Raw genomic sequence first — 25,486 nt, 5'->3', positions numbered from 1 at the left:
TAGGGTGGACAGGTCTGAAAACAGAATAGTCCATGGTAGGTGAGGGATTATTATGTTTTATTTTTTCATTTATTTCATTGACTCAAACAATAAGAATAATATTTACTATCTTAAAAAATGATTTGATGGTTCTTTTGATGTTGATACATGGTTGATACATTGTTTTTAGTACTTGTCTTTTGTAGGCTAGGCATGTGAACCTTTGGTCCCTTTTCAGGACAGCTGATAGCCTATTCTGGATCAGAAGGTTGTGGTTTTCGACCTGTATGAGTAACCCACCCTACGCACAGGCTAACTGCATTAAAATCGCATGCCTTTGAACCTATACATTAGTATGAAGAGCTATGCCATGTGATATACTTTGAACCTGCTACACAAAATACATTTTGTGTAGCAATAATCATGATCATAATAAAAACGTTTATTACACGGCTGTTCTTAATGCTGTAGAATGCCGCCATTCACTTGAATGGGGCTTCCCAACGTTCTGCGGTCAATTATGTAAGGGATAATGTATAGAACGCCGGTCATTATCGGGAAAATAAGCACCCCGACGCGAAGCGGAGGTCCCATTATTACACTAGTATATAAGAAACATAATGAATTAACATGAAACAAACATAACAGGAGGGTTGAGAAGAAAGATTAAAATAGACTAAATGATTTTTGCACAGGGAAAAAGTGTAAAGACATTTGTTCTTTACTATAGCCATTCAGTATTGCTGTGGCACCTAGCACTCACCTCCGAGGTTTAATGGATACCTCCACCTCCATGTTCAGAACTTGACCAATAGTATCATTCAATTATGCAATTGCCAATCCCCCCCCCCCCCCCCCAGCCTTGCAGCTCCACACCGTAATGGAAATGAAAGTCAAGGAGAGACAGCAAAAAAAACATGGAAACCATTGCAATTAAAAGTATTGGAATTAAAGTTAATATAATTTCATGGCTGTTTGGTGAAAATAAGAAGTTTTATTTAATATAGTAAATACAAATAAAAATTACATGTTGGCAAAACAATACTAACCTTAGAAAAATAAAAATATTAGATGTTTTCTGGTTACTACAGAAATACTTTGAATTCAATGAAACTTACAACATTAGAGAATTGTCTATCTGAGTTTCCAGATCATTTAGTTCCCAAATCTTTTCATTACTTTCTCTTGATCTCTGGAAAGAACCATCGCCTCTTCTCCTTCTGCAGGATGTAAAGCATGTCATTTATTAGCGAACAAATATGACACATAGTGTGGCATAACGCTAACACATAATACAAAACCCCTTACCTTTAGTCCAAGGGTTGAGAGATTGGGTTTGGGTTTGAGCTCCTTTAGTGTCTCATATGTGTTGGGATAATGCCTGGTAGCTTCAACTTTCAACCCCATTTCTGGGATCTGTTCGTAAGTATTGTCCAAGAGGTAGTGACTTGGGATGGGTTCTGAAGGTACCTCAGCACACATGCTCTCCTCTCCAGCTGATGTCATGGGGTCACCCTCCAGTGGGACAGGCAGGCAACTGGGTCTCCCAGCCAAGTGGTACAATGGGCTGTAAACCAGCTGGTTGAGGCTATGGCTGATGCTAGGCCTTTTAGAGGACGGTGCTTGTTCCAAAATGGTATTCCTTGTGACTTGTTTAGGTAGTTGGGGGGGCAGTCTTGGAGGTGAAAATGAAGGCCCACTTAGCCTGTAGATATGGTTTTCATTCTCTGAGTTATTGTCCAGTAAAGGCAGAGACATGGTCCTGTAGTCCAGTGGATGGATCTCTGAGTAAATGGTTCCGGGAATTGGCCCAGGATATTCTGTTGTGATATGCATCCTCTGCGGGGTCTGGTGTCTGGGTTGAGATCACTCAGTCTGCCATGCTGAGTCTCTGAGACTATCCATTCTGCTCAACTGGGCCATGGGTCTTGACCTGGTTGTCTGCTGCTCTAGTAGGCCATACAGCACCTTGGCCTGGCCACAGCTCTGTTCATCAAGGAAGCCAGTCTTCAAAGGACCAGCCCTAATGGGTATAGGTGGCACTGCCTGTTAATGCAAAAATGAAGAACACAAAGACAAAAATCACAATAATAAACCTTGAATCTGAATTTGCAGATCAATGTAATACAGATGTTAAACACAAACCAACTTTGCTGTATAATGCAGGACAGTTTTGGTCTTCTGAAGAACTAAACCTCCATACCTCTGGTGACCTGTTATTTTTAGGCGGCAGTGCAGGAAGAAGTTTCACAGGCCTGTCACTTTTTTGGTCCCACATGTTCCTCACAGCTTTCACACTGACCACTGGCTTGTCCCTGTGGGTGACCTGGATGGTGTCATAGAGGTCTCTGGTGGATACCTGGATCAGTATAAGCCTATTACTTAGACTTACATATCTTGTATACCTTACTGGATACTACAAAGCAGGTATTATCAAAGAGAGTGTCTCCAAGAGTGTCTCCTTACCTCTAAGCAAGACTGTGTGAGAAACTCCCCAAATGGTTCTATGGGACTCCTCTTGTAGTACTCTATAAGGTCTGTGAGAGTGTTGTGCATTTCAGTGTCTCCAGAGACGTTAAGCTGTCCTGATTTGCTTTGGTTGATGACAAAGTGTCGACATCGATCCCGACCTCTACAATGAAAGAGAAGACAAATGTTAAAGGTAGTGAACCCCCGTAGCTCCTTTTGCTATTAACCTTTCTATCAATGTGTTCTAGTGAGGCATCAGTTGGCGTATGGGGCTTAATTGGAGTACAAATAATCACTCACTTGTATGAGAGAATGTATCCAATGGCCTTGTCACTGAGACGGATAAGGAAACAGCCCAGCTCCCTGTCTCGTAAGGTCTCTTCAGCATCCCTGAAGATGAACGAACATTAAAGCTTTATACAAAGTTACATTTGGAAATCAGAAGTTCAAAGTGTCAAAGTCAGCTCAGAAAAGCACTTAATCAAATATTTTAAAACATAGCAGGGTTTTTATTTCACTGTGGAAATAACATTACCATGAAAGAAAATCAATTTAGCTAAAAGCACTCTCCAAAGCCCTTGTCAATTCTCAGCCTACAGTACAAAAGCTAAAGCAAACAATTATTACATTAACACACTGTCCCTTGAGAGAGTAACCTGGTCTGACCATTTCCGCCAATTTGTCATTCTGGAGTACTACAGTATTTTATAGTTTGGCAATGCATTCTAATGGCTAAACCTGGCAGTTACATGCTAAGTGCTGTAATACTCAACAAGTGTTATATAAACATCTAACACTCAGCCAATAGCTAAAAATAACCCTTAATCAACATGACTGTACTTTATTCCAAAGCAGAACATGAATCAAAAATCTGTACATATTTCCTTCTGGAAATGGATCTCTAGAAGTTCTTACTTTCTGGGGATGAAGCCTTGGAACCAAGCAGGAAAGTTGTTTTTGTGTAGGATGAGGGGGGCTTGGGTCTCTCTACACCATTTCCAGGTCGGCTCCCTCAGGGTCCAATCGATACCCTCAGCCTGGGAGTCCACAAAGGGGTCCATCTTGTCTTGGTTCTAACAAAATCTGAGGGACAGCAGTCAACACTGATAAGCGGGACAGTCAAACTAACTGGAATGCCACTGTACAGAGAGCTTACAGTATGCTTGATTTGCCTATTTTCCAATAGACGTCACCCTTGGAGCAATGCTTGCTGAAGGCACCGATTGTTCTATATTTGCTTCCCTCACCTCTCTCAAATCTAATAATAGTACTCTGGGCCGGCCCAAGCCTTTATGGAGCCTTAAGCAGAATTGATTTAGGGGCCCCCCTGTGACGCAAATATTATTATTTTTAATGCTTGATTATTCTCACACTATTAATCTAATGCACTAATTAGCAATGTTATTAGTCTGAATCATCAATAGCTTTTTGGTCATGTGACTTATCACCCTCAAATCTATTTCAGAAGGTTCATTGACTATGCATACAAGTTACACAGTCTTTAGTTTTTTCATTTTCACCTCAAACTATTTTCTGTGAATTTATGAATGTCTGTATCTTCAATAGCTTTTTGGTCATGTGACTTATCACCCTCAAATCTATTTCAGAGTGTTCAATGACTATGCATACATGTTTCACCATCTTTAGTTTTTTCATTTTCACCTCAAACTATTTTCAGTGAATTTATGAAAGTCTAAATCTTTAATAGCTTTTTGTTCATGTGACTAATCACCCTCAAATCTATTTCAGAGTGTTCAATGACTATGTATTCATGCTTCACAGTCTTTAGTTTTTTCCTTTTCACCTCAAACTATTTTCAGTGAATTTATGAAAGTCTAATTCTTCAATAGCTTTTTGGTCATGTGACTTATCACCCTCAAATCTATTTCAGAGTGTTCAATGACTATGTATTCATGCTTCACAGCCTTTAGTTTTTTCATTTTCACTTCACACTATTTTCAGTGAATTTACGAAAGTCTGAATCATCAATAGCTTTTTGGTCATGTGACTTATTACCCTCAAATCTATTTCAGAGTGTTCATTGACTATGCATACAAGTTGCACACCCTTTAGTGTTTTCATTTTCACCTCAAACTATTTTCAGTGAATTTATGAAAGTCTAAATCTTTAATAGCTTTTTGTTCATGTGACTTATCACCCTCAAAGCTATTTCAGAGTGTTCAATGACTATGCATACATGTTTTACCATCTTTAGTTTTTTCCTTTTCACCTCAAACTATTTTCAGTGAATTTATGAAAGTCTAATTCTTCAATAGCTTTTTGGTCATGTGACTTATCACCCTCAAATCTATTTCAGAGTGTTCAATGACTATGTATTCATGCTTCACAGCCTTTAGTTTTTTCATTTTCACTTCACACTATTTTCAGTGAATTTATGAAAGTCTGAATCATCAATAGCTTTTTGGTCATGTGACTTATCACCCTCAAATCTATTTCAGAGTATTCAATGACTATGTTATCATGTTTCACAGCCTTTAGTTTTTTCATTTTCACTTCACACTATTTTCAGTGAATTTATGAAAGTCTGAATCTTCAATAGCTTTTTTGTCATGGGACTTATCATCCTCTAATCTATTTGTTACGTCCCCGTTGTGTACTGTTCTGTGGTTCTGTTCGTTGTCTTTTTTTCCCCTCCCCGCTCCCTCCTCCTTTCAGGCGCGTGCTGATTGGCCGGTCCCGTCCACCGCTCACGACCTATCATCCTCCACGCAGCCAATCGAGGGACCGCTTAAGAGACCGCGCGGTTTGACTGGGAGAGGGAGAGGCTGCCAGACCCTGTGCCAGTGTACTGTTTGATGTTGTGTCTGTGTGCTGTTTCTGACTTTAGTTCGTTCGTGTTGGTTCTCCCTTGTTTGGTTTGTACATCAGTATTAGTTTTTTTTCAGGCTACACTCGGTGTAGCTTTTCTTTTGCCCCCCTGGCAGGGAAACAAAGGGGACGGGCAAGCTACCCATGGGTTTACATCTCCCCTCACGTAGGCAGTTACCGGTTGGAGAAACATTAGGTAAGGAGCGGGTGCCACCCCTTGTACGTACTTTTGTTTAGTTTGTGGATAGGCAGACAGGGTGGTTTTACTTCACACTATTTTCAGTGAATTTATGAAAGTTTGAAACTTCAATAGCTTTTTGGTCATGTAACCTATCATCCTCAAATACATTTCAGTGTCCATTCACTTTTCTTTCCTTTTGGTTAAGTAAATAATTTACAGATGTACATTTCTGAACGGGCTATTCAGGAGGAGAACTTGTGCTATTGAAGATTCAGACATTCATAAATTCACTGAAAATAGTTTGAGGTGAAAATGAAAAAACTAAAGGCTGTGCAACTTGTATGCATAGTCAATGAACACTCTGAAATAGATTTGAGGGTGATAAGTCACATGAGCAAAAAGCTATTGAAGATTTAGACTTTCATAAATTCACTGAAAATAGTTTGAGGTGAAAATGAAAAAACTAAAGACGGTGAAACATGAAGGCATAGTCAGTGAACACTCTGAAATAGAGTTGAGGGTGATAAGTCACATGACCAAAAAGCTATTGAAGTTTCAGACTTTCATAAATTCACTGAAAAAAGTGTGAAGTGAAAATGAAAAAACTAAAGACTGTGCAACATGTATGCATAGTCATTGAACACTCTGTAATAGATTTGAGGGTGATAAGTCACATGACCAAAAAGCTATTGATGATTCAGACTTTCATAAATTCACTGAAAATAGTGTGAAGTGAAAATGAAAAAACTAAAGACGGTGAAACATGAAGGCATAGTCATTGAACACTCTGAAATAGAGTTGAGGGTGATAAGTCACATGACCAAAAAGCTATTGAAGTTTCAGACTTTCATAAATTCACTGAAAAAAGTGTGAAGTGAAAATGAAAAAACTAAAGACTGTGCAACTTGTATGCATAGTCATTGAACACTCTGTAATAGATTTGAGGGGTTATATGCAGAACACAAGCCACATAATTGTTATTTCCCCATAATATTTAAATAAATGTTCTAAGCCATACAAAGAAAATATTGTGCTAAAAGGGATTGAGACTAAAGAAATAAGGAAATGAATAAAATAAATTATTTGGATGCAAGAAAAATAATAGCAGCAGACATATAGCAGCCTCCTCATCAACATTGGTGTCAAAATCCTGGGGTTTACTGAAAAACACATGTAAGAAGTATTAATAAGATATATTTTTTATTTTATTGTGTAATCAGTCTGACATCTCAAATGAAAATGTTGAAGATTTTGAATTCCTAATTTGACTTACAGAAGACGGTCAGTGACAAAGACAACACTTCCATCTTCTTCTCTTTACTTTGTTCAGGACAGGTGTAGTCATGCCAAGGCATACCTGATGGAACCATCTTTGACAAGAGTCACACTGGATCTAAAAAGTAATTACAATAATATTGTTTTAATTTAGCAAGTATTTAAGTCCATGAATGACAACCTGTAACACACTAGCATAAGAAATGCCCTCAGAATATCTATATTTCTAATAATGACCTTGTGTCTTACTGCTGGGTTTTTGTTGGATTGTAGCAAATAAAGCTGCAAAAGTCATTTGTGTGAGAGGAATGGTAATTCTTGGTTAGTTTAAACCAGGCATACACATTTTGTTTCCTCCACACAGATTGTAAGATTTACATACATGTAAACGGTAACACTTTATAATAATGGTCCGTTGTTAACAAGTAGCTATGCAGGAAGTAATAGGTAGTACTTCATTAACACCAAATTTAATTCTATGAACTAATATGGAACCACGATTAACTACGCAGTAAGTAATAGCTAATTTACTACAACAGTAGTTCCTTGGTAGGTATTTGGTTATTACTAAATAAATATATCCTCATTGGGAACTACTTGTGAACTATGACCAATTGAGAGAGAATAACCAATTAATTACTGATCACAAAAGTGACATGTCTAAAAAGTGGAAAGTTCGTTTTTGTTATACTCTTAACATGGTATTAACTTTTCAGAAGCTTGTGCCTTAAATGTAGAGTGATCAGACATCCTGTTTTACCAGGACATGTCCTCTTTTCGAGACCTTAAAAATACGTCAGACAGGGATTCCAAAATTGTCCAGGATTTTGCCTCTTCGGATGTTTGTGTCTCTCTGTGTCTTTCACAAATGATGACGCCCTTACAAGTTTTGGAAAGGGTAGCTCCCTTACCTTCCACTTTCTTGCACAAGGTCTGTAGAGAGAACTTTCATTTTGATCACAATAGTGCAGCATGCAATACATGAGCAGCACCCCCCCCCCCTGCTCTGTTTATTTCAAACTTAAACATGGTATAATACAAATAATGATAATTTGTTTAACATATTTTATAATAAGGAAGTGATGCTGACATGCTCATGATTGGATTAGTTCACTATCATGAGCTCTTGAATGTCAGTTCAATGTCTCAGACTCCAAAGACCTACCTTTATCTTACAGTAGCCGCCTGAGGAGGACTTCTCTTCAGGATATGAATATAAACATTGATGTTCTCTTGTCAAAAACAATTAGCGTCTTGCATTTATGTTGCGATAAGCGCAAAACCACATCTTACGGATAACAATGTTTGTTAGAATATCACTAGCGCCTCACAGAAATGTATACTTGTATTGTATGTGTCAAATATAAAATTAGATTACCCTTAATATATTACTTGAGAAAACCAGTACAACTCCTCATTAATTACTTAAGTGTTACCATGTCATCCTGCAGGAACTACTTTTGATGTGGACCATTATTTTAAAGTGACAAACATGTTAACTCCACATTAATTACTCAAGTGTTACCTTGTCATCCTGCAGGAACTACTTGTGATGTGGACCATTATTTTAAAGTGGCAAACATGTTAACTCCACATTAATTACTCAAGTGTTACCTTGTCATCCTGCAGGAACTACTTGTGATGTGGACCATTATTTTAAAGTGGCAAACATGTTAACTCCTCATTAATTACTCAAGTGTTACCTTGTCATCCTGCAGGAACTACTTGTGATATGGACCATTATCTTAAAGTGACAAACATGTCAACTCCTCATTAATTACTCATGCGTTACCTTGTCATCCCACAGGAACTAGTGGTAATCTGGACCATTATTTCAAAATGAAAAACATGTTAACACCTCACTAACATGTCACCCCGCAATAATTATGTACAACATCAAACAACTGCAGTGATTGAGTCTAACATTTTATTAGTTGTAGGCCCTACTGGAACATTGTAATGGAATTGTAAAACAAAATCCTATGTAATGAAAAAATGCACATCTGGGCAAGCCAAAATTCTATATTTTGGACTGAAACATTGTTCATGTTTAACAAACTGTCAAACATAATGGCTGAATGAAACATTTATGAAACAACAATTAAACACAATTAGATTGTGAGGATAAACAGAATGTACATACAACTACTGGCATCATACTATTTATTTTTTGGTGTAATGTCTATTAGCTCTCCATTTTTCTTTTTTCCTCTATTGCACTGCACACTGGTTCCTGTGTTCACAATTGTTGGCAACGGTGTGCAAAGTCGGACAGCTTCTGCCCTTTTTGAAACTCAGCATGAATAAATAAATATTGTTAATTTACTTTTGTGCTACACTATAAAATGTTTTGTATTGAGCCAATGTTCTATTGGTCACATATCTTCATGAAAGGGAACAAAATTACAGTCGTAACCTAGACATTATCAACATTTACGGTACAAGAGATGTCCAAACTTGAATTTTTGGAATGGAAGTGAAGCAAGAGCAGGGTGTATATTAATTTAAAAGAATGTTGAAAGGCCATTGAACATACCTCTTCTGCTTTTTGGACTTTTCTGTGTTTTCTTTCCCTTATCGTACCTCTTCTTGTGAGGTGTTGACGAAGAGTCGGAGGAAGATGAGGACTGGGAGGGACTCGAAGTCGAGTCGTCTCTCTTGGTCTTTTTGCTCCCCTTTCTGTTTGTTTTTGTTCCTGCTCGCACATGGTCCTCCTCATCAGATGAATCTGTGATCACAGTAGACTCTTTTGGTTCTTTTGTTGAAATGGCTGTAAAAAGTTTGTAAAAAAAAAAAAAAAAAAATGAAAAAAGAGAATTACAGTTTACGAGTACACTTTTTTTTCTTTCACACTAACATTTTGTGTTTTAGGCAAATGTTTGCCAAAAACGTATAATAATAATAATTGTAGACAAATATAAATAGCTTACTAACACTCAAACATTTCTCACCATTGATCAAACTGCTCCGAAGAAAATCCCTTTCATTTGCCACATCCTTGCATTTCTCTTCAAGGAAATGAACTTTTGATTTCAACACCAAGTTTTCTTACCTTAATTTATTCATAGTCACCTGTTGGGTTGGTGCTTGTGCTGGAATATAAAACAAACAAATAATTATAATTAGTCATTAACATTAATGTTTGCCATGATGTAAGTGTAAGATGACCTTGATGCATCTATGGGAATATTTTATATTTACCCGATATCCAGTTAGGACACCAGGCGAGAAATTAGCATCCTGTTTTTTATGTAATAAACATTTCTGATAAATGTGTTTTTGGGAACTGAATGTGCAATTATGCTTGTAATATTATTAATGATAACAATAATTGTTGGTCTTGAACTTAGCTTACTTTACCCAGACCTGCCCTCGAAATCCCCGTTCAACCATAAACAATCCTGCAGTTTAGCCGTTGACAATTTGCTAGCAAGCTAGCTAGGTTGTTTGGTAGCCGAGCTAGCTTGCTAGAAAATTATCAACGGCTGTTTGATTTAAAAAAATATATATTTATTGGATTTTCTTATTTTCAACACAAACAATACAAAGAAGCACCACACATATACAAACAATACTTACAAAAAAACAAATACAAAGTACAGCTCAAGTCAACAAAGATCAGGTTGAGGCCACAGGAAACAGTTCACATTTCAGGCCGATCAAAAGTCACTGTTCACAAGTTCAGGTTTAGGAGACTCCTTGTGCAATAATCAAAGAATAGTCCGGTCCAAGATAGTTCAAATAGGGCTGCCAGATTTTGTAGAACTGGTCCACTTTGTGATGTATAATATTTGTGAGATATTCTAAAGGAATCAACAGTAAAATCTTCCACTAGCCATTAACAGAGGGGCTCTTATCATTAATCCACTGTAACAATATATTTTTCCTAGCAGCAAAAGTTAGGATGTTGTATAATCTTTTGCCAGATTTAGAGGGTATACTTCTACTTGGTAGACCTAATAGCAAACACAATGGATCCATTTCTAATTCCATACCAAATATTTTTTCAATTTCATTTAAAATGTCAGACCAATATTTCCGTAATTTATGACATGACCATAGACAATGAGTTAGGGTACCTATTTCTATTTTACATTTAAGACACAGTGAGAAAGTGCTGGGTTGAAAGAATGCCTGCGATTAGGAGATATATGAATCCTATGTATTACTTTTAACTGGATTGCTTTTGCCCGAGTACAGATGGAAATCTTTTTAGCATAACTCCAAATATCAACCCATGTCTCGTCATCAATATTAAATGATAATTTTTTCTCCCACACACCCTTGATCCTCTGTGTGTCAGTAGTAGAGGTACCAGCTATTACACCATAAAGCAGACTAACAGACACCTTTCCTGGAGGTTGAAACAGCACTTTCTCAACAGCAGAAATCTCAGGGTGTTCAGTAAGGGTTGTACTCTTAGTGATGTAATTCCTTATTTGTAAGAAACTGAAAAAATCTTGTTTTGGAAGTTGGTATTTCTTTATCAACTGTTCAAATGACATTAAACCGTTATCTGAAAACAAGTTTCCAAGTTTGGTTATACCTTTGTCATGCCATTGCCGGAAGAATGAGTCCGTCATTCCCGGTGAAAAATCAAGGTTATTATTTATTGGAGTAAACATGGAAGTCAATTTGAGCCTCCCTTCTAGACGACGGGCTGATCGCCAAGCCTTCAGAGCATTTATTGTTATTGGATTGGTACAGTTATCTCTTATGTTCTTAAAATTCTGAAAGAATAACAAATCTTGTAATTTACATTTTGACAAAGATGATTCAATGTCTAGCCAGATAGAAGATGTCGAATTCTTTAACCACTCAGATATAAACCTCAAATGAGCACTAAGCTGATATATTTTAACGTTTGGCAAATCAAGGCCACCCATGGAACTTGGCAGCTGCAAAACTACCATTTTTAACCTAGGTCTGCGTTTACTCCAAATAAATGAACTGAGCCAGCTATTCAAATCTTTTAAGGCCCTATTCGAAAACAGTATAGGAATCATTTGAACGGGATAAAGTAATCTGGAAACACATTCATTTTAATCAGAGCTATTCTTCCTAACCAAGAAACAGGCAGTGAGTTCCAACGTTCTAGATCTTGTTTTATTTTCCCAAATAATGGGACAAAGTTGGATTTGTACATCTGACTAAATGATGGGGTGATAAAAATACCTAAATAGACAAAACCAGAGGGCGACCATTTGAAAGGAAAGAGTGGTATAGTATTAGGTATTGTTTTAAGATTCCCTAAGGGCATAGCCTCTGATTTGTTTAAATTAATCTTATATCCAGAAAATGTACTAAATACGTTAATCATTTTAAGAAGGGCCGGAACTGAGGTCTCAGGGTGACATGAAAACACAAGGACGTCATCAGCATACAGAGTTATTTTATGACATCTTTCCCCAACCTGTAAGCCATATAGAGGGATCCATTCTAATGGCCACAGCCAGAGGCTCTATGGCCAGGGCAAACAGGAGAGGAGACCAGGGACAACCCTGTCTTGTACCTCTATGTGTAGGAAAGCATTTAGATCTTAACCCATTAGTTAAAACTGCAGTTTGAGGGTCACTGTATAGAATTCTAACCCATTTTATAAAATTACTACCAAGTCCAAATTGTTCTAATGTGTAAAATAAGAATGACCATTCAACTCGGTCAAATGCTTTCTCCGCGTCCAGAGAAAGCACAAGACCGGTCATGGATTTTTGTTCAAAGGCCTGGATAACATTGAAAAGACGTCTAATATTATCAGTGGAATTCCTGCCTTTTATAAAACCAGTTTGGTCTTCTTTAATTAGGGTGGGCAAAATATCCTCTAGACGAGTGGCTAGTATTTTAGAAAGCAACTTTCGATCTACATTCAAGAGGGCTACGGGTCTATAGGAGGAGCAGGACTCAGGACACTTCCCCTTTTTCAATAAAAGTGATATGTTAGCCTCCTTAAGAGTTTGTGGTAATTCTGTATTTGAAAACGAATCATTAAACATTTGAAGTAGTGGTCCTATAAGCAGGTCTTTAAACTCCTTATAATATTTGGAACCGAACCCGTCGGGCCCTGGTGATTTCCCACTCTGGAGGTTTTTAATAGCATTCAGTACTTCATCTCTAGTGATTGGACCATCTAGTAAACATTTTTGTTCTTCTGATATTGTTGGGAGATCGATCTGTGTAAAAAAGCCTTCCATTAGTTGAGGTGCATCATTTGTCTGTTCTGAGGCGTATAAATTTGTATAGTATTCCTTAAAGCAGTCATTTATCAATTTATTTTCATACACTCTAATGCCATCGTCCTTCATAATTGCTGCTATAGACTGGGATTCTACTCTTTTTTTAGCAAGGTATGCAAGACACTTCCCTGGTTTGTCACCGTGCTCATAAAACCTCTGTTTGGTATATCTAATGTTTTTTTCTGCCTCTTTAGTAAGGTGACAATTTATAGCTGATCTGAGAGCAGATATTTCTTTCCACAAAATAGGAGTTGGTGAACTGATAAGCTTTTTCTTTAACTGATAATTTAGCCTCTAGAGATTTTTGCTTCTCTAAGTTTTGGCGCCTCTTAGTGGCAGAAAATGATATGATCAAACCTCTTGCATATGCTTTGCAGGTTTCCCATAAAAGTGAGGGATTATCTGTTGATTGTGAATTAATAGAAAGAAAAGCTTTAAATTCTGTGGAAAAGTGGGATGTAAAAGTATTATCTTTAAGAATAACAGTGTTAAGTCGCCATTGTCGAGACTGATATGACGAAACTGGAAGTTTTATATCCATAACCACACTTGCATGATCAGATATAACAATATTACCTATGTAACAAGTTAAAACTAACTGCAATTGAACTCTTGGCAGAAAAAAATAGTCAATTCTGGTCTGACAACCATGAGGTGCAGAAAATAAAGTATATTCTTTGTTAGCAGGGTGGAGACTTCTCCAGACATCATCAAATCCAAGATCGTTACAAATTGCAGTGAGAGCTTTTGCTTGGGGAGAAGGAGCCTTAGCACTATGAGGAAACCTATCTATGAGTGGATTTAACATTCAATTAAAATCACCACCCACAATTACTGTATCGGCTCTCATTTCTGCAAGGTCCACAAACACTTTAGTGATTTAGTCTAATGGGTGAGCAGGTGGATAATAAACATTCATTATTAAAATCTCTTGTCCTTGTAAACTACCTTTAATTATAACATAACAACCATTTTTATCTTTGAGGCATTTCACCATTTTAAAGGGCAAAGTACGTCTAATAAGTATAGCAACACCCCTGCTTCTGGTTGTAAAAGACGAAAAATATACTTGTCCAAACATACCCTGTTGTAATTTTAAATTCTCTGTGTCATCAAGGTGGGTTTCTTGCACCAGTGCAATATCTATATTTTCCCTTTTTAAGAAGGTAAGTACTTTTCTACGTTTTATGGGATTATGAATCCCTCATATATTCCAGGTGCAAACCCGTAGTTTATTTGCCATTACTTCAAATTCCTATTGTAATACCTTGGCACACTCCCTCTAAATAACTGAAAAATAAAAAAGTCTGAGCTGCATAGAAACGGTACAAACACACAACACATACAGAACAAACCCCATAAAGAAAGGGGGAAATCCCTACTAAACATGCAGGGAATAACAATCCTTCTTTTGCTCTCAGCCAAAAGCCGACGGCTCCACCTTGCGCAATCTCGCGCCTAACCATAGAATAAACGCAAGTCCCACTCCTCACACAGTGATGTAACTTTAGTCCACATTGTGCGTTATAAAAAATAAAATAAAAATATAAAAATATCGAAAACATGGCCACATGAGTACTTACATACTGTTATAACAGTCCAATAATCAGAGCGTAGGACGGGGAAAGAGAGCACTTTTCCGTCGGAATGTTGAAGAGCCTGTCATCTTAACCGAGTGAGTCAACAAACGCCGCAGCAGCCTCCGGTGTGTCAAACCTCTTCTCCGTCCCGTTGACCGTCCACTTCAGCGTGGCGGGGTAGATCAATAGGTAGTCGATTCCCATCTTCTTCAATCGCTCTTTCACAGAATCAAATGCCTTGCGCTTCCTGACCACTGCTGCCGGGTAGTCGTTGAAGAAAGAGATGCGTGGTCCAGTGCGCGCGGGCTGGTCCGGGTCCACTCCAAGACGGCGATCTGCATTCATGACTTGTTGCTTGTCGCTGAATTTGTGGAACTTTAGAATTATGGGTCTCGGTCTTTGGTTGGGGCCGGGCTTGGGCGCCAGGGAGCGGTGCGCGCGGTCCAGTTTAACCCGTCCTCCTTTGGATGTCAGTTTAAGATAATCAGGTATCCACTTTTCCATGTAACGCACAGGATCAGCTCCCTCCGTACCTTCAGCCAGTCCCACAACCCGAATATTACATCTGCGCCCACGATTATCCAAGTCATCAATTTGCTCCAACATGCCGCTCACTTGTTTTTCCAGACTTGTGACTTTGGCCTGCAACGACTCCGTTGTGGTTTCTATGCCAGCAATTCTATCTTCCGCCTAGCCGACTCGGGTTCCCAGAGCCTGAATTTGGGTTGGTTGGTCTTTTATAGCCGCAAGCACCGTGTTTATTTTAGCGTCGATGACTTTGGTGATGTTTTCAGATAGTTTATCCATTGCTTGGAAAATATCTGTGTCAGTGCTGCTGCAGCTAGCATCTTCACCCTCGGCCATTTCCACGGCGTTAGCTTCCCCGCTCTGCTCCGTGAGCTTCTTTTTCGGCCTGGATCTGGTCATGTGGTCGTTTTTTTTTTTAAGAAATAGTTGTCCAAACTCATTACAGAGTTACTCCCACCGCCAAAAATGACAATTATGCAACGCAAATGTGTAAAGTAATCGGATAACTGAAAAGTATCACCAGAGCCTCCTGAAACTACAAGCTTCCTCTACGACGCCATCTTAACCCCCGGCTGTTTGATTTTAACCATAAATGTTAGTTAAAGATTTTATAACATCAGGGTTAACTCTGGCCCTCGAGATCCACGTTCATCCATAATCAAACACAGCTGAACAAGTGAGGTATTCAAGATCCTCAGGATACTACTGTAGCTAGAAAGATGAAGGTGAGACTGACCTGAGTTTGAACTGCAGGAAAGTGGATCTCGAGGGCCACAGTTGAAAACCCATGGACTACACAATATCAACATGAAATAAATATAAATGACACAATACTTTACCGGTTTCTTCCATGTCATCCTCAATTAAACTATGAGGCGCACGTTAATTCGACCGATGAACACAATTCATCAAGTGTACTGTCAAAATACAATACATAGTTGACCATAGGCATCAATCCACTCAGTTTTAACCTGTTAATTAGTAGCGTCACGTATATGTGATCGTTCGAAAGTGGGCCCCACAGAGTACCGTCACACATATGTGATTCTGAACATTCCAACCGACTATTTTCCGATAAACAAAAACTATATCACAAACGCTATAGTATGGCTTCAAAATTTACAATTAGGAGGCTAACAAGTAACACTAGCAGGTAGTAGCATTGCTACGAGTATTATGCTAGGTTGCTAGGTAGCGGAAGCTAACTAAAGCTAGCTAGCTTTCGTTTTGAAAAAATAACTCACTCTTGTGGCAGCGTCGGTAATATTTAGAACTCACTCCTCTAAAGGTTAAGCCTCCCAAAAAAGTAATTATGTTTTTAGTTCGAACATTTTCTCCTTTAAATTGTATCAGCGTCATCCTGTGAGTCTGTGACCTCTTGATCTGACTTGTAAATAGTTGCACGAATGTACATGTTTACAAATGAGCTCATTATTACTTAATTACGATATATTTGCTTTTCAAGTGTTTTGGTGCAATTTTATAAATCAGTAAAACATTTACTTTAGAAAAATAAGTAAAAAGGACATGCACATTAACATTGAATTTGCATTTATTAGTTTCTTTTTTTTCTTTCAAATATTTCTTGAAAACTGTGGGTGGAGTAGCCAATGTACAAAATAATTCAGGCAGTAGCCTATTACTCTTCCGGAGTCAAACGCACCATCACTAATGCCAAATACTCATTGCTAACGCCATCATCACAACCTTGAACCTTCGGTTTGAGTTGGTAGTAGATGGTAAGCCTAACTGTTTTCAGCAGTTATGGGACTTTTGAAGAAAATCCTCTCTTTGTGTAATCGCAGGGATAGAAAAGGGACAAGAAATTTGATTTAATTTTTACAAAAACAAAATCTAATGAAGGCAAAAATGAGGTGTAGCATCTGTAAGAAATCGATGAAACTACAAAAGACACATACACACGATGGATATCAATGGTAAAAATATATACACAATTTATTAACATAATTTTAAAAACTCCTACACTAAAGTTGAATGTGGTGATTTTAGGGTATGTCGCAGAAGATCACATACTATACTATAAAAAGACTACCAATTTTGAGGGTAATTGAACACCTGATTCCAGTTATAACAAGACATGTTCGCCAGGGATCAACCATTTTGAGTGACGAATGGAGAGCCTACAGGAGGGCTTTGGCTACACTCACTACACTGTGAATCATAGCAGGTGGTTTGTGGACCCACTTCATGGAGGCCACACCCAGAATATAGAAAGAGCATGGTCAACATAGAAAAGCCAGGTTTGGAGGTTGAGAGGCAATAGGACAGAAAAGCTGTTAAAGGAACACTTGACCTGCATTGAGTGGACATAATGGCTTGCACACAACCACAGGGATGGTCCTCTAGGACGTTTGCTAAAAGATATTAGAACACAATACAGAGTTTAATAGAGTATGCAACAACAAAAAAATTGCTTGTACCTGTGGTGAGCATATGTGTGTTTGGTGTGTATGTGCATGTCTTTGTAGAAGATACTATTGTGGCTCAGTTTTCTCATCTGTTTCATAACTTTGGCAAATTGTTTTAAAATGTTTAATTCAGATATCATATTTTACAATGCTTTATTATTGCATGCCCAGTTGTTCATTTTTTCATTTCAAAATATTTTCTTTCTTTTCTTTTACGATTTCATGAAAATATTTCAGTAAATGTGATAAAAAAAATTGGACCCAATCACTGTAGTTGTTTGAAGTTGTATATAATTATTGCAGGGTGACATGTTAGTGAGGTGTTAACATGTTTTTCATTTTGAAATAATGGTCCAGATTACCACTAGTTCCTGTGGGATGACAAGGTAACGCATGAGTAATTAATGTGGAGTTAACATGTTTGTCACTTTAAGATAATGGTCCACATCACAAGTAGTTCCTGCAGGATGACAAGGTAACACTTGAGTAATTAATGAGGAGTTAACATGTTTGTCACTTTAAAATAATGGTCCACATCAAAAGTAGTTCCTGCAGGATGACATGGTAACACTTAAGTAATTAATGAGGAGTTTTACTGGTTTTCTCAAGTAATATATTAAGGGTAATCTAATTTTATATTTGACACATACAATACAAGTATACATTTCTGTGAGGCACTAGTGATATTCTAACAAACATTGTTATCCGTAAAATGTGGTTTTGCGCTTATCGCAACATAAATGCAGGACGCTAATTGTTTTTGACAAGAGAACATCAATGTTTATATTCATATCCTGAAGAGAAGTCCTCCTCAGGCAGCTACTGTAAGATAAAGGTAGGTCTTTGGAGTCTGAGACATTGAACTGACATTCAAGAGCTCATGATAGTGAACTAATCCAATCATGAGCATGTCAGCATCACTTCCTTATTATAAAATATGTTAAACAAATGATCATTATTTGTATTATACCATGTTTAAGTTTGAAATAAACAGAGCGGGGGGGGGGGGGGGGTTTGCTGCTCATGTATTGCATGCCGCACTATGTGATCAAAATGAAAGTTCTCTCTACAGACCTTGTGCAAGAAGGTGGAAGGTAAGGGAGCTACCCTTTCCAAAACGTGTAAGGCGTCATCATTTGTGAAAGACACAGAGAAACACAAACATCCGAAGAGGCAAAATCCTGGACAATTTTGGAATCCCTGCCTGACGCATTTTTAAGGTCTCGAAAAGAGGACATGTCCTGGTAAAACAGGACGTCTGATCACTATACATTTAAGGCACAAGCTTCTGAAAAGTTAATACCGTGTTAAGAGTAACAAAAAACGAACTTTCCACTTTTTAGACATGTCACTTTTGTGATTAGTAATTAATTGGTTATTCTCTCTCAATTGGTCATAGTTTGTAGTAAATTAGCTATTACTTACTGCGTAGTTAATCGTGGTTCCATATTAGTTCATAGAATTAAATTCGGTGTTAATGGAGTACTACCTATTACCTCCTGCATAGCTACTTGTTAACAACGGACCATTATTATTAAGTGTTACCATGTAAACTATATCATTTCCGGAGTTAATTTATCATCGTAGTGTTCATAGTGTTACAATGAAATAGCTGACCCATTTTGTATTTGGTCCACATCCAGGGGGCTTGTCTGTTCCGCACAGTGAACAGTCATTGTTTTCATCAAAGACTGGAACAAAATGAAAGTATATTTCAAGCCAAAAGTTAATAATGAACTAAATCAGACGTAATCTCCAATTTAACTCTCCATACCTGAGTACTCCAGAATGTCTGTTGCTATCTGGCATCTCTTGACTGACATTGCTTTTTTCGAATGTCAGGTTTTCATGTCTTGAGGGATATTGGGAAGTTTTTCCAACACCACCTCTGCCATCTTAACAATTTTACAAAACATTTATATTCTGACTGGCATGAAATTGATTTACTTTAAGGAACTTAACATACTAGGATATTTTCTCTATTACAAATCTCACCTGCATCAGCAGTACACCACAGCTGAAGGAATCCTTCTGAATGCTGTAGGTTATTTCCCCTCCTTTCGACTTCCTAACAACCCAGTCACTTCTGTCGTGGCATGCTCTTCGCATCTTGAAGTATTCTCTGAGTAAGAGTGAAATAATGCAGCCTTTTTATAATACACTTTGTATGCCCGAGAGTTAAAATAATAATAATAATAATATAGCCTAATAATATGTATATTATGTTATTAGCAGACATGGGGTTATATCATTAACTTCTTTAACAAATAATAATATTGGCTATAACTATGATGTAATTTGTTACATTTGTACTTACCTAAATCGGGATGCGGCTTGTTCGGAATCTAACTTCTCATCATGTCCAGCAGAATCCAAAACAAATATTTGGCTGGTTTTTGCATGCAGATACTGTGGAAGAATAAATGTTGCTTAATATAGTACACAAATGTTATTGTATGTTTGGATTTGAAGAAATCAAATCAGAATATTTTGGTATAGCCCTTTTTACAAGCAATATCACAGACGGTTTCACCTATGCACATATAACTACACCTGAACCAACATACCCCCTCAAGGTGAAACTATTAATGTTTAAAATAATCCTCACCAAAAACTTCCAGTGGTTGTTGTCAATGTTAAGACAACTAATGACAGCACTGTAGTCCTCAAAACTGACCTAAATAGAAAATCAGACAGTCACATTACCTTATCAGCAATAAATGAAGGCAAACTGCACATTTCTTTAGAATTATAAAAATGTATTATGTTAAGACGTACCTTTGGAAGACTCTGGTGACGGACTTCTGTCCTCTTACCATTCATGATCACCCCCGCACTGTAATGGTTTAAGACATATACCGTCCATGTCCTCTGTTCTGCACAGCCACTTGAAAGAAGCACTCAATAGTCTAAATTATGTGAGTAGAAGAGGATCACAAACTGTTAATTACATTCACAAAAACACAATTTATTAAGGTTGAAATAAGCATAACCTTGTTATAAAATGGAATTTAAGATACTAATATTTAAGATATTAAATGCTAAATACAACACTATGCCATAATAAAACCCTAGAAACAATATGACAATAGACTGTTGCATTAATGCTGGTTTGGTGTGTACAGTGAATGGTGAAGAGTCATTTCCTGTTTAAGGTGCTGACTGCTCTATATTGTGCAGGTATTAGATGTGTAAAACAGTTATTGTACTTGTAGATTGCCCCTCCAACAAATGAGGTGGTAGACAGTATCTACCATATGTATATAACCTGACATCCATGGAGTTAGCATGTATGTCAGGCTCGGCTCCAGAATTAATCGGACAAGGGGGCATTTTGTATTGCTCTCTTATAGAAACCTTGAAAACTAAAATGAAAGGGGCACATCATACCATTTTTAGCTGACCCTGATGTATGATTTTATTTATTTTTACCTCTCCCATAAGCCACTTGTGTGGCTGCAGAGTTTTCAGTTCCAAGTGGTGTAACATGTGTGAAACTCTTTTGCCATGGGAATGGATGACGGCAACCACCACCTCAGAGGCCTTTTTCTTCCACAGGGCTTGTACCTACATATAACACAATAAAAACAAGGATTGATTTAACATTTTGTTAAATATCATCCACAAAACATCGAAAAATGCCCAAAATAACAGTGATCATACCGCTTAGAATAAAAACGTCTTCTACATAAATAAATTGTATGTAATGAAATGTATATAATACCTTTGCTGCTATTTTGGAAGTGCTATCAGATAAACTGTCTGAGGCATTGCTCACAGCAGGCATTGTCTGAGTGGCCTTGTATTGCCCTTTTGACCTTCTGGGACCCTTTTTTGGGATGGGAATTTTCTTTGGTTTTTTTAAAGTACTTAGATTTCCTCTTTGTGGTACCCTCGTTTTTGTCTCTTTTTGCCCATTGCTCTTCTGCTTGGTCTAAGCCTGTTATAGCTGGAGGTTTATCAGTGATTAAAGTGTCTGGTAGGTTATTTTGAATGATGTGCTCCTTGTATCTGCCTTGCAGAGAGCCATACATTTTGTGTATGAAATCGGCTGGACGGAGGTACTTCTTTTTCTGCAGGATGGAGTGTTTAACAATCCAAAACCACATCTCCACTTGGCAGTTAGTGTCACGGGTCTTTGGCATTTCTGTTGTTGCCTTGCTGAGTTTGTCTTTGGCATATCTTGTTAGATTGCCCAGCAATATCCCACTCCAAAGTGGAAATATGCCTAAGTAATGGTCAAAAAGAACATTGATGATTTCTGGACAGAAAAAGTTGTTCTTTGTCCCTGTTTTTAACTGTGATAGGATTTGACACTGTGCCTTTTGATGAACAGCCTGAAAGTCTCTGGTGAATGGAGATTGTCCTGACACAGTCTTTGCTCTGATGTTCATTTCACCATGGAACTGATCCTCCGAGTCTTCTTCCACATTCTCTGCTTTGATGTGTTTAGCATGCAATATGCTTTTGTCCAGAGTGTTTTTTGCAAGTTTGACAAGATTACCATCCTCCATTGAAGCAAAAAGCACACACATGTGTTGGAACACAGGAAGGGCTTCACCCATGCTTGTACTGGTCAACTATAACGAGAAGCAATAGGTGGAATACTCCTTTAGTCCTTTGTCTTGTGTCCTTTTCCCAAATCCTTGTGACCCAGCCTTTACAATGTGGGCAGAGCAAAGGTGTAAAACTGAGAATTTATGGAGGTCACTGTTGGTTTTCTGAATTGCTATGACTTCATGGGCTCTTTCCAGATAGGCAGATATAGTCTCTTTGTTGAAGGACAGCAGCACACTATCCATCAGAGCCCAGCTGTAGTCTGTCTCTACCTGTTGTACTCTGCGGGATGTGCACTTGGAGACTTTTCTCAAAGTTTACATCAACCAGTATGTCAATGTTGGGATAGAATGTGGATTGGTTATAAGCTCAGAGATAGGGACAGGTGGCTTATCTTTGCCCATCCCTGGCAGTACAAGGGCATAGAACAGCACCCTTTTCTTTTGATTTGGTATCTTTGACTCAACACCACCAGTAGCGTCAAGATGGAGAGTAACTGGTGTGGGTTGTTTTAGATGCTCCACCAATATGTTTATTCCTGCATCCATGTACAGATGGACTCCAAATGGGTCCACCTGCAGGTGCTGAATATAACCACCAGAAGAGACATCACTGCTGCACTACATTATTTTTTGTGTGCGCATCAGCTCCAGCAGGACATCATTATGGAGTCTTGTACTTTTATGAACTTCCGAGGAGATCATTTTTAAAACATCTTTGGTAAGACTCCTGGTAATATTACCAGCACATAGTTCTTCTCTTGGAGTCTTCCTGAGCTGCTGATAGTGGTAGTTGCTCACACTTTTGTGGATCGACCTGGCAATTCTACCTCTTCTCGGGAAGCTTGCATACCAAAATTTACTTTCCTTTTTTGAATGAGTGACTTTTCCTAATCTCATCACTCTGATGGTTATGTTTTTTGGGGGGGTTATGGGCTTGTGTTTTCTCTTGAACACATACACAGCTTTGCATGACTTAAATGTGCACACTGCAGATACATGCAGGTATGGGGACATTCTTTTACGGCTGTGTGTAGCTTTAACATGTTGGTATTTAAATGACAGAGTACAGCAAGGATTGATTTTAATGAACTCTTTGGAGAGGATTTCTGTCCATGGTCGCCTAAGTTTGTTTGTGCCTGCCAATGGTTTATTTTATTCCAATTCTCCTTTTTAATTGTAATTGTGAAAACCTTGGGTCCAGGTTTTGTTGCTCTTAACTGTGATTGGTCAAATTCAGGAGAGCCTTTGTCTGTCTTTTTCTTCCTGTCTCTCGCCTTCTCTAACTCTCCTTCTGTATCTGTTTCCAGTGTCCCTTCTGTCTCTATGCTTTCACTGTGTTCATGAGAGCATGTCTTCTTCTTCCTGTCTTTCGCCTTCTCTATCTCTCCTTCTGTGTCTGTTTCCAGTGTCCCTTCTGTCTCTATGCTTTCACTATGTTCAGGAGAGCATGTCTTCTTCTTCCTGTCTTTCTCTCTATCTCTCCTTCTGTATCTGTTTCCACTGTCCCTTCTGTCTCTGTGCTTTCACTGTGTTCAGGAGAGCCTTTATTATAGAGGGGGTTCGGGAAATTTGTTATCACTGAGGGTCATCCGGTTAGAATGAGAAAGAATGAAGGCTTGGATATCCAGATTGATTATTAACACTTTGTATTGTATTTGAAGAATGTATTGTTGGTGGGTGAGTGCGTGTGTGTGTGGTTCTGAAAGTAAAGTACAAACAGAATGTACATTGATACACGTCCCTGTATGGTGCATTTAAATAACATACAGGGAACTAACTAAGGATTCAACCTCTCAAGTAACGACATACTACTGGATTACTTTAAATCAACAATGGCATGTATCCTAAATGAGAGACCGCTCAACAGGTTAGCATCGGTAAACTTGAACACTCTATTTGTGCGTTAGCAGTTTATGCTAAGCGAGTTCACGAACATCATGCTAGCTTATTCAAAGTACACTTCTTATGACAATTATGAGTAACGTAAACTATCACAAACATATATTGACGAGATACAAGTCAACTTACATATATATGGACGTACACAAAGTCAACCCAGTCTCCCGTACATTTATGGGTAATTATCACTCGAAAACCAACTGCCACTCTATCCATGCTATGAAGCAAACCTAAAACTATAACATGCGGAGTGGAGTCACATGACCAAACATTTACCATATATGGTCATTATCCCAAAACATACTCTGTCTGGGCAACTTAACAAATAGCTACCATAACCTTTTTCACAGCCTTTGTCTGTCTTCTTCCTGTCTCTGCCTTCTCTATCTCTCTTTCTGTATCTGTTTCCAGTGTCCCTTCTGTCTCTATCCTTTCACTGTGTTCAGGAGAGCATGTCTTCTTCTTCCTGTCTCTTGTCTTCTCTAACTCTACCTTGGTTAATTCTGTTTGTTCTTCATCTTTATCCTGTTGCTCCTGCTTTTGTCTTTCATGTTGCCTAACTACTTCTTCTCTAATCTGTCTCCTGTCTTGACTCCATATGATATATATTCATTTGCTAAGTTTCATCATGTCAGAGTCATCATGAAATAAGTGCAGAGCTAAAGTTGACCATATTTCAGATTTTACTGTAATCTTGCATTTTTTCAAGCCCATGTGCAACAAATGCCTGTATTATTGTTTCTCTGCCACAGAAACAGCTCACCAGCTGACTCATCCCCTTGCGTTTGATTTGCTGTAGTAAACCTACTGATTGAAGGGGTACGCTGCCCTCCAGGAGAAGACCGTATCTAAAACGTGTTTAAAAATGATTTCTTACCCAATGCGACATAGAATTCCTTACACCTTACTCGTGTGGACAACACACTCTGCAGTGTGTTTGTATTTTTTTAAATACTGTTATTTGTGTTGTCAATAAATATTTGGTGTTAAATGTAAGCTATATATATATATGTAGCCTACTGTCTAAAACGGAGGTAGTCATGTAGTGTAGTCAAGTATTTGTAGAATGTGATTATTAATGGGACTAAGAAATCCACCCTTTTATTACTAAGATATAACATGTTGATTCTTGTAATCATTACAGAATACTGTATTTTTCGGATAAGGCTGCACAACAACTAATACTATGGGGCTTTTTTCCTAATAAACTACAAGAATACACATCAATTAAAAATACAAAAAGTAATTACATTCTATAGAAAAGGCTATATGATATGACAAATAATCTGAGACATGAGAAAAACGAGAATAATGCAATGCAAATGGTTAAGCCATTTTAGTGAGTGCTTGTTCCAAATGGACAACACTGACTGATCAAGCAAGGTGAAGCCAGGAGTCCAGTCTTGTGCTGTGATGATGTCCTTAGTGTCAAGTTGACCCACTGGATAGCGGTTCATAGTACAGCAGACTACAAAGAGCTGGATCTAGTGATCTGCTTTAACAGCAGGATCTGTACCTAGTTAAT

At 38.0% G+C, this 25,486-nt stretch overlaps 2 protein-coding genes across 2 annotated transcripts; both read right to left on the bottom strand.

Annotated features, from left to right (window-relative positions):
- Window positions 1-958: 958 nt before the first annotated feature.
- sh2d7 (SH2 domain containing 7) lies at window positions 959-24,204 on the bottom strand. Its single transcript, XM_084672214.1, is given in 16 exon segments — window positions 959-1,199; window positions 1,288-2,025; window positions 2,183-2,338; window positions 2,446-2,611; window positions 2,749-2,838; window positions 3,364-3,531; window positions 6,732-6,851; window positions 9,270-9,825; window positions 19,121-19,194; window positions 19,278-19,398; window positions 19,499-19,625; window positions 19,821-19,912; window positions 20,112-20,180; window positions 20,282-20,412; window positions 20,936-21,070; window positions 24,091-24,204. Coding segments are annotated over 6 exon segments (1,341 nt in total). The 5' UTR covers window positions 3,510-3,531; window positions 6,732-6,851; window positions 9,270-9,825; window positions 19,121-19,194; window positions 19,278-19,398; window positions 19,499-19,625; window positions 19,821-19,912; window positions 20,112-20,180; window positions 20,282-20,412; window positions 20,936-21,070; window positions 24,091-24,204; the 3' UTR covers window positions 959-1,154.
- On the bottom strand, window positions 21,236-23,076 carry LOC146258529 (uncharacterized). Its single transcript, XM_084671801.1, has 2 exons — window positions 22,703-23,076; window positions 21,236-22,672 (listed from the first exon to the last, which is right to left on the bottom strand). Exons 1-2 carry the CDS (start codon window positions 23,074-23,076, stop codon window positions 22,378-22,380), a joined length of 669 nt encoding a protein of 222 aa, XP_084527927.1. The 3' UTR covers window positions 21,236-22,377.
- Window positions 24,205-25,486: the final 1,282 nt, after the last annotated feature.

This window comes from Hypomesus nipponensis, chromosome 14 (genome assembly GCF_054491055.1).
Source record: "Hypomesus nipponensis isolate SF chromosome 14, ASM5449105v1, whole genome shotgun sequence".
NCBI lineage: Eukaryota > Metazoa > Chordata > Actinopteri > Osmeriformes > Osmeridae > Hypomesus > Hypomesus nipponensis.
This window is presented reverse-complemented; position numbering and strand designations above follow the sequence as displayed.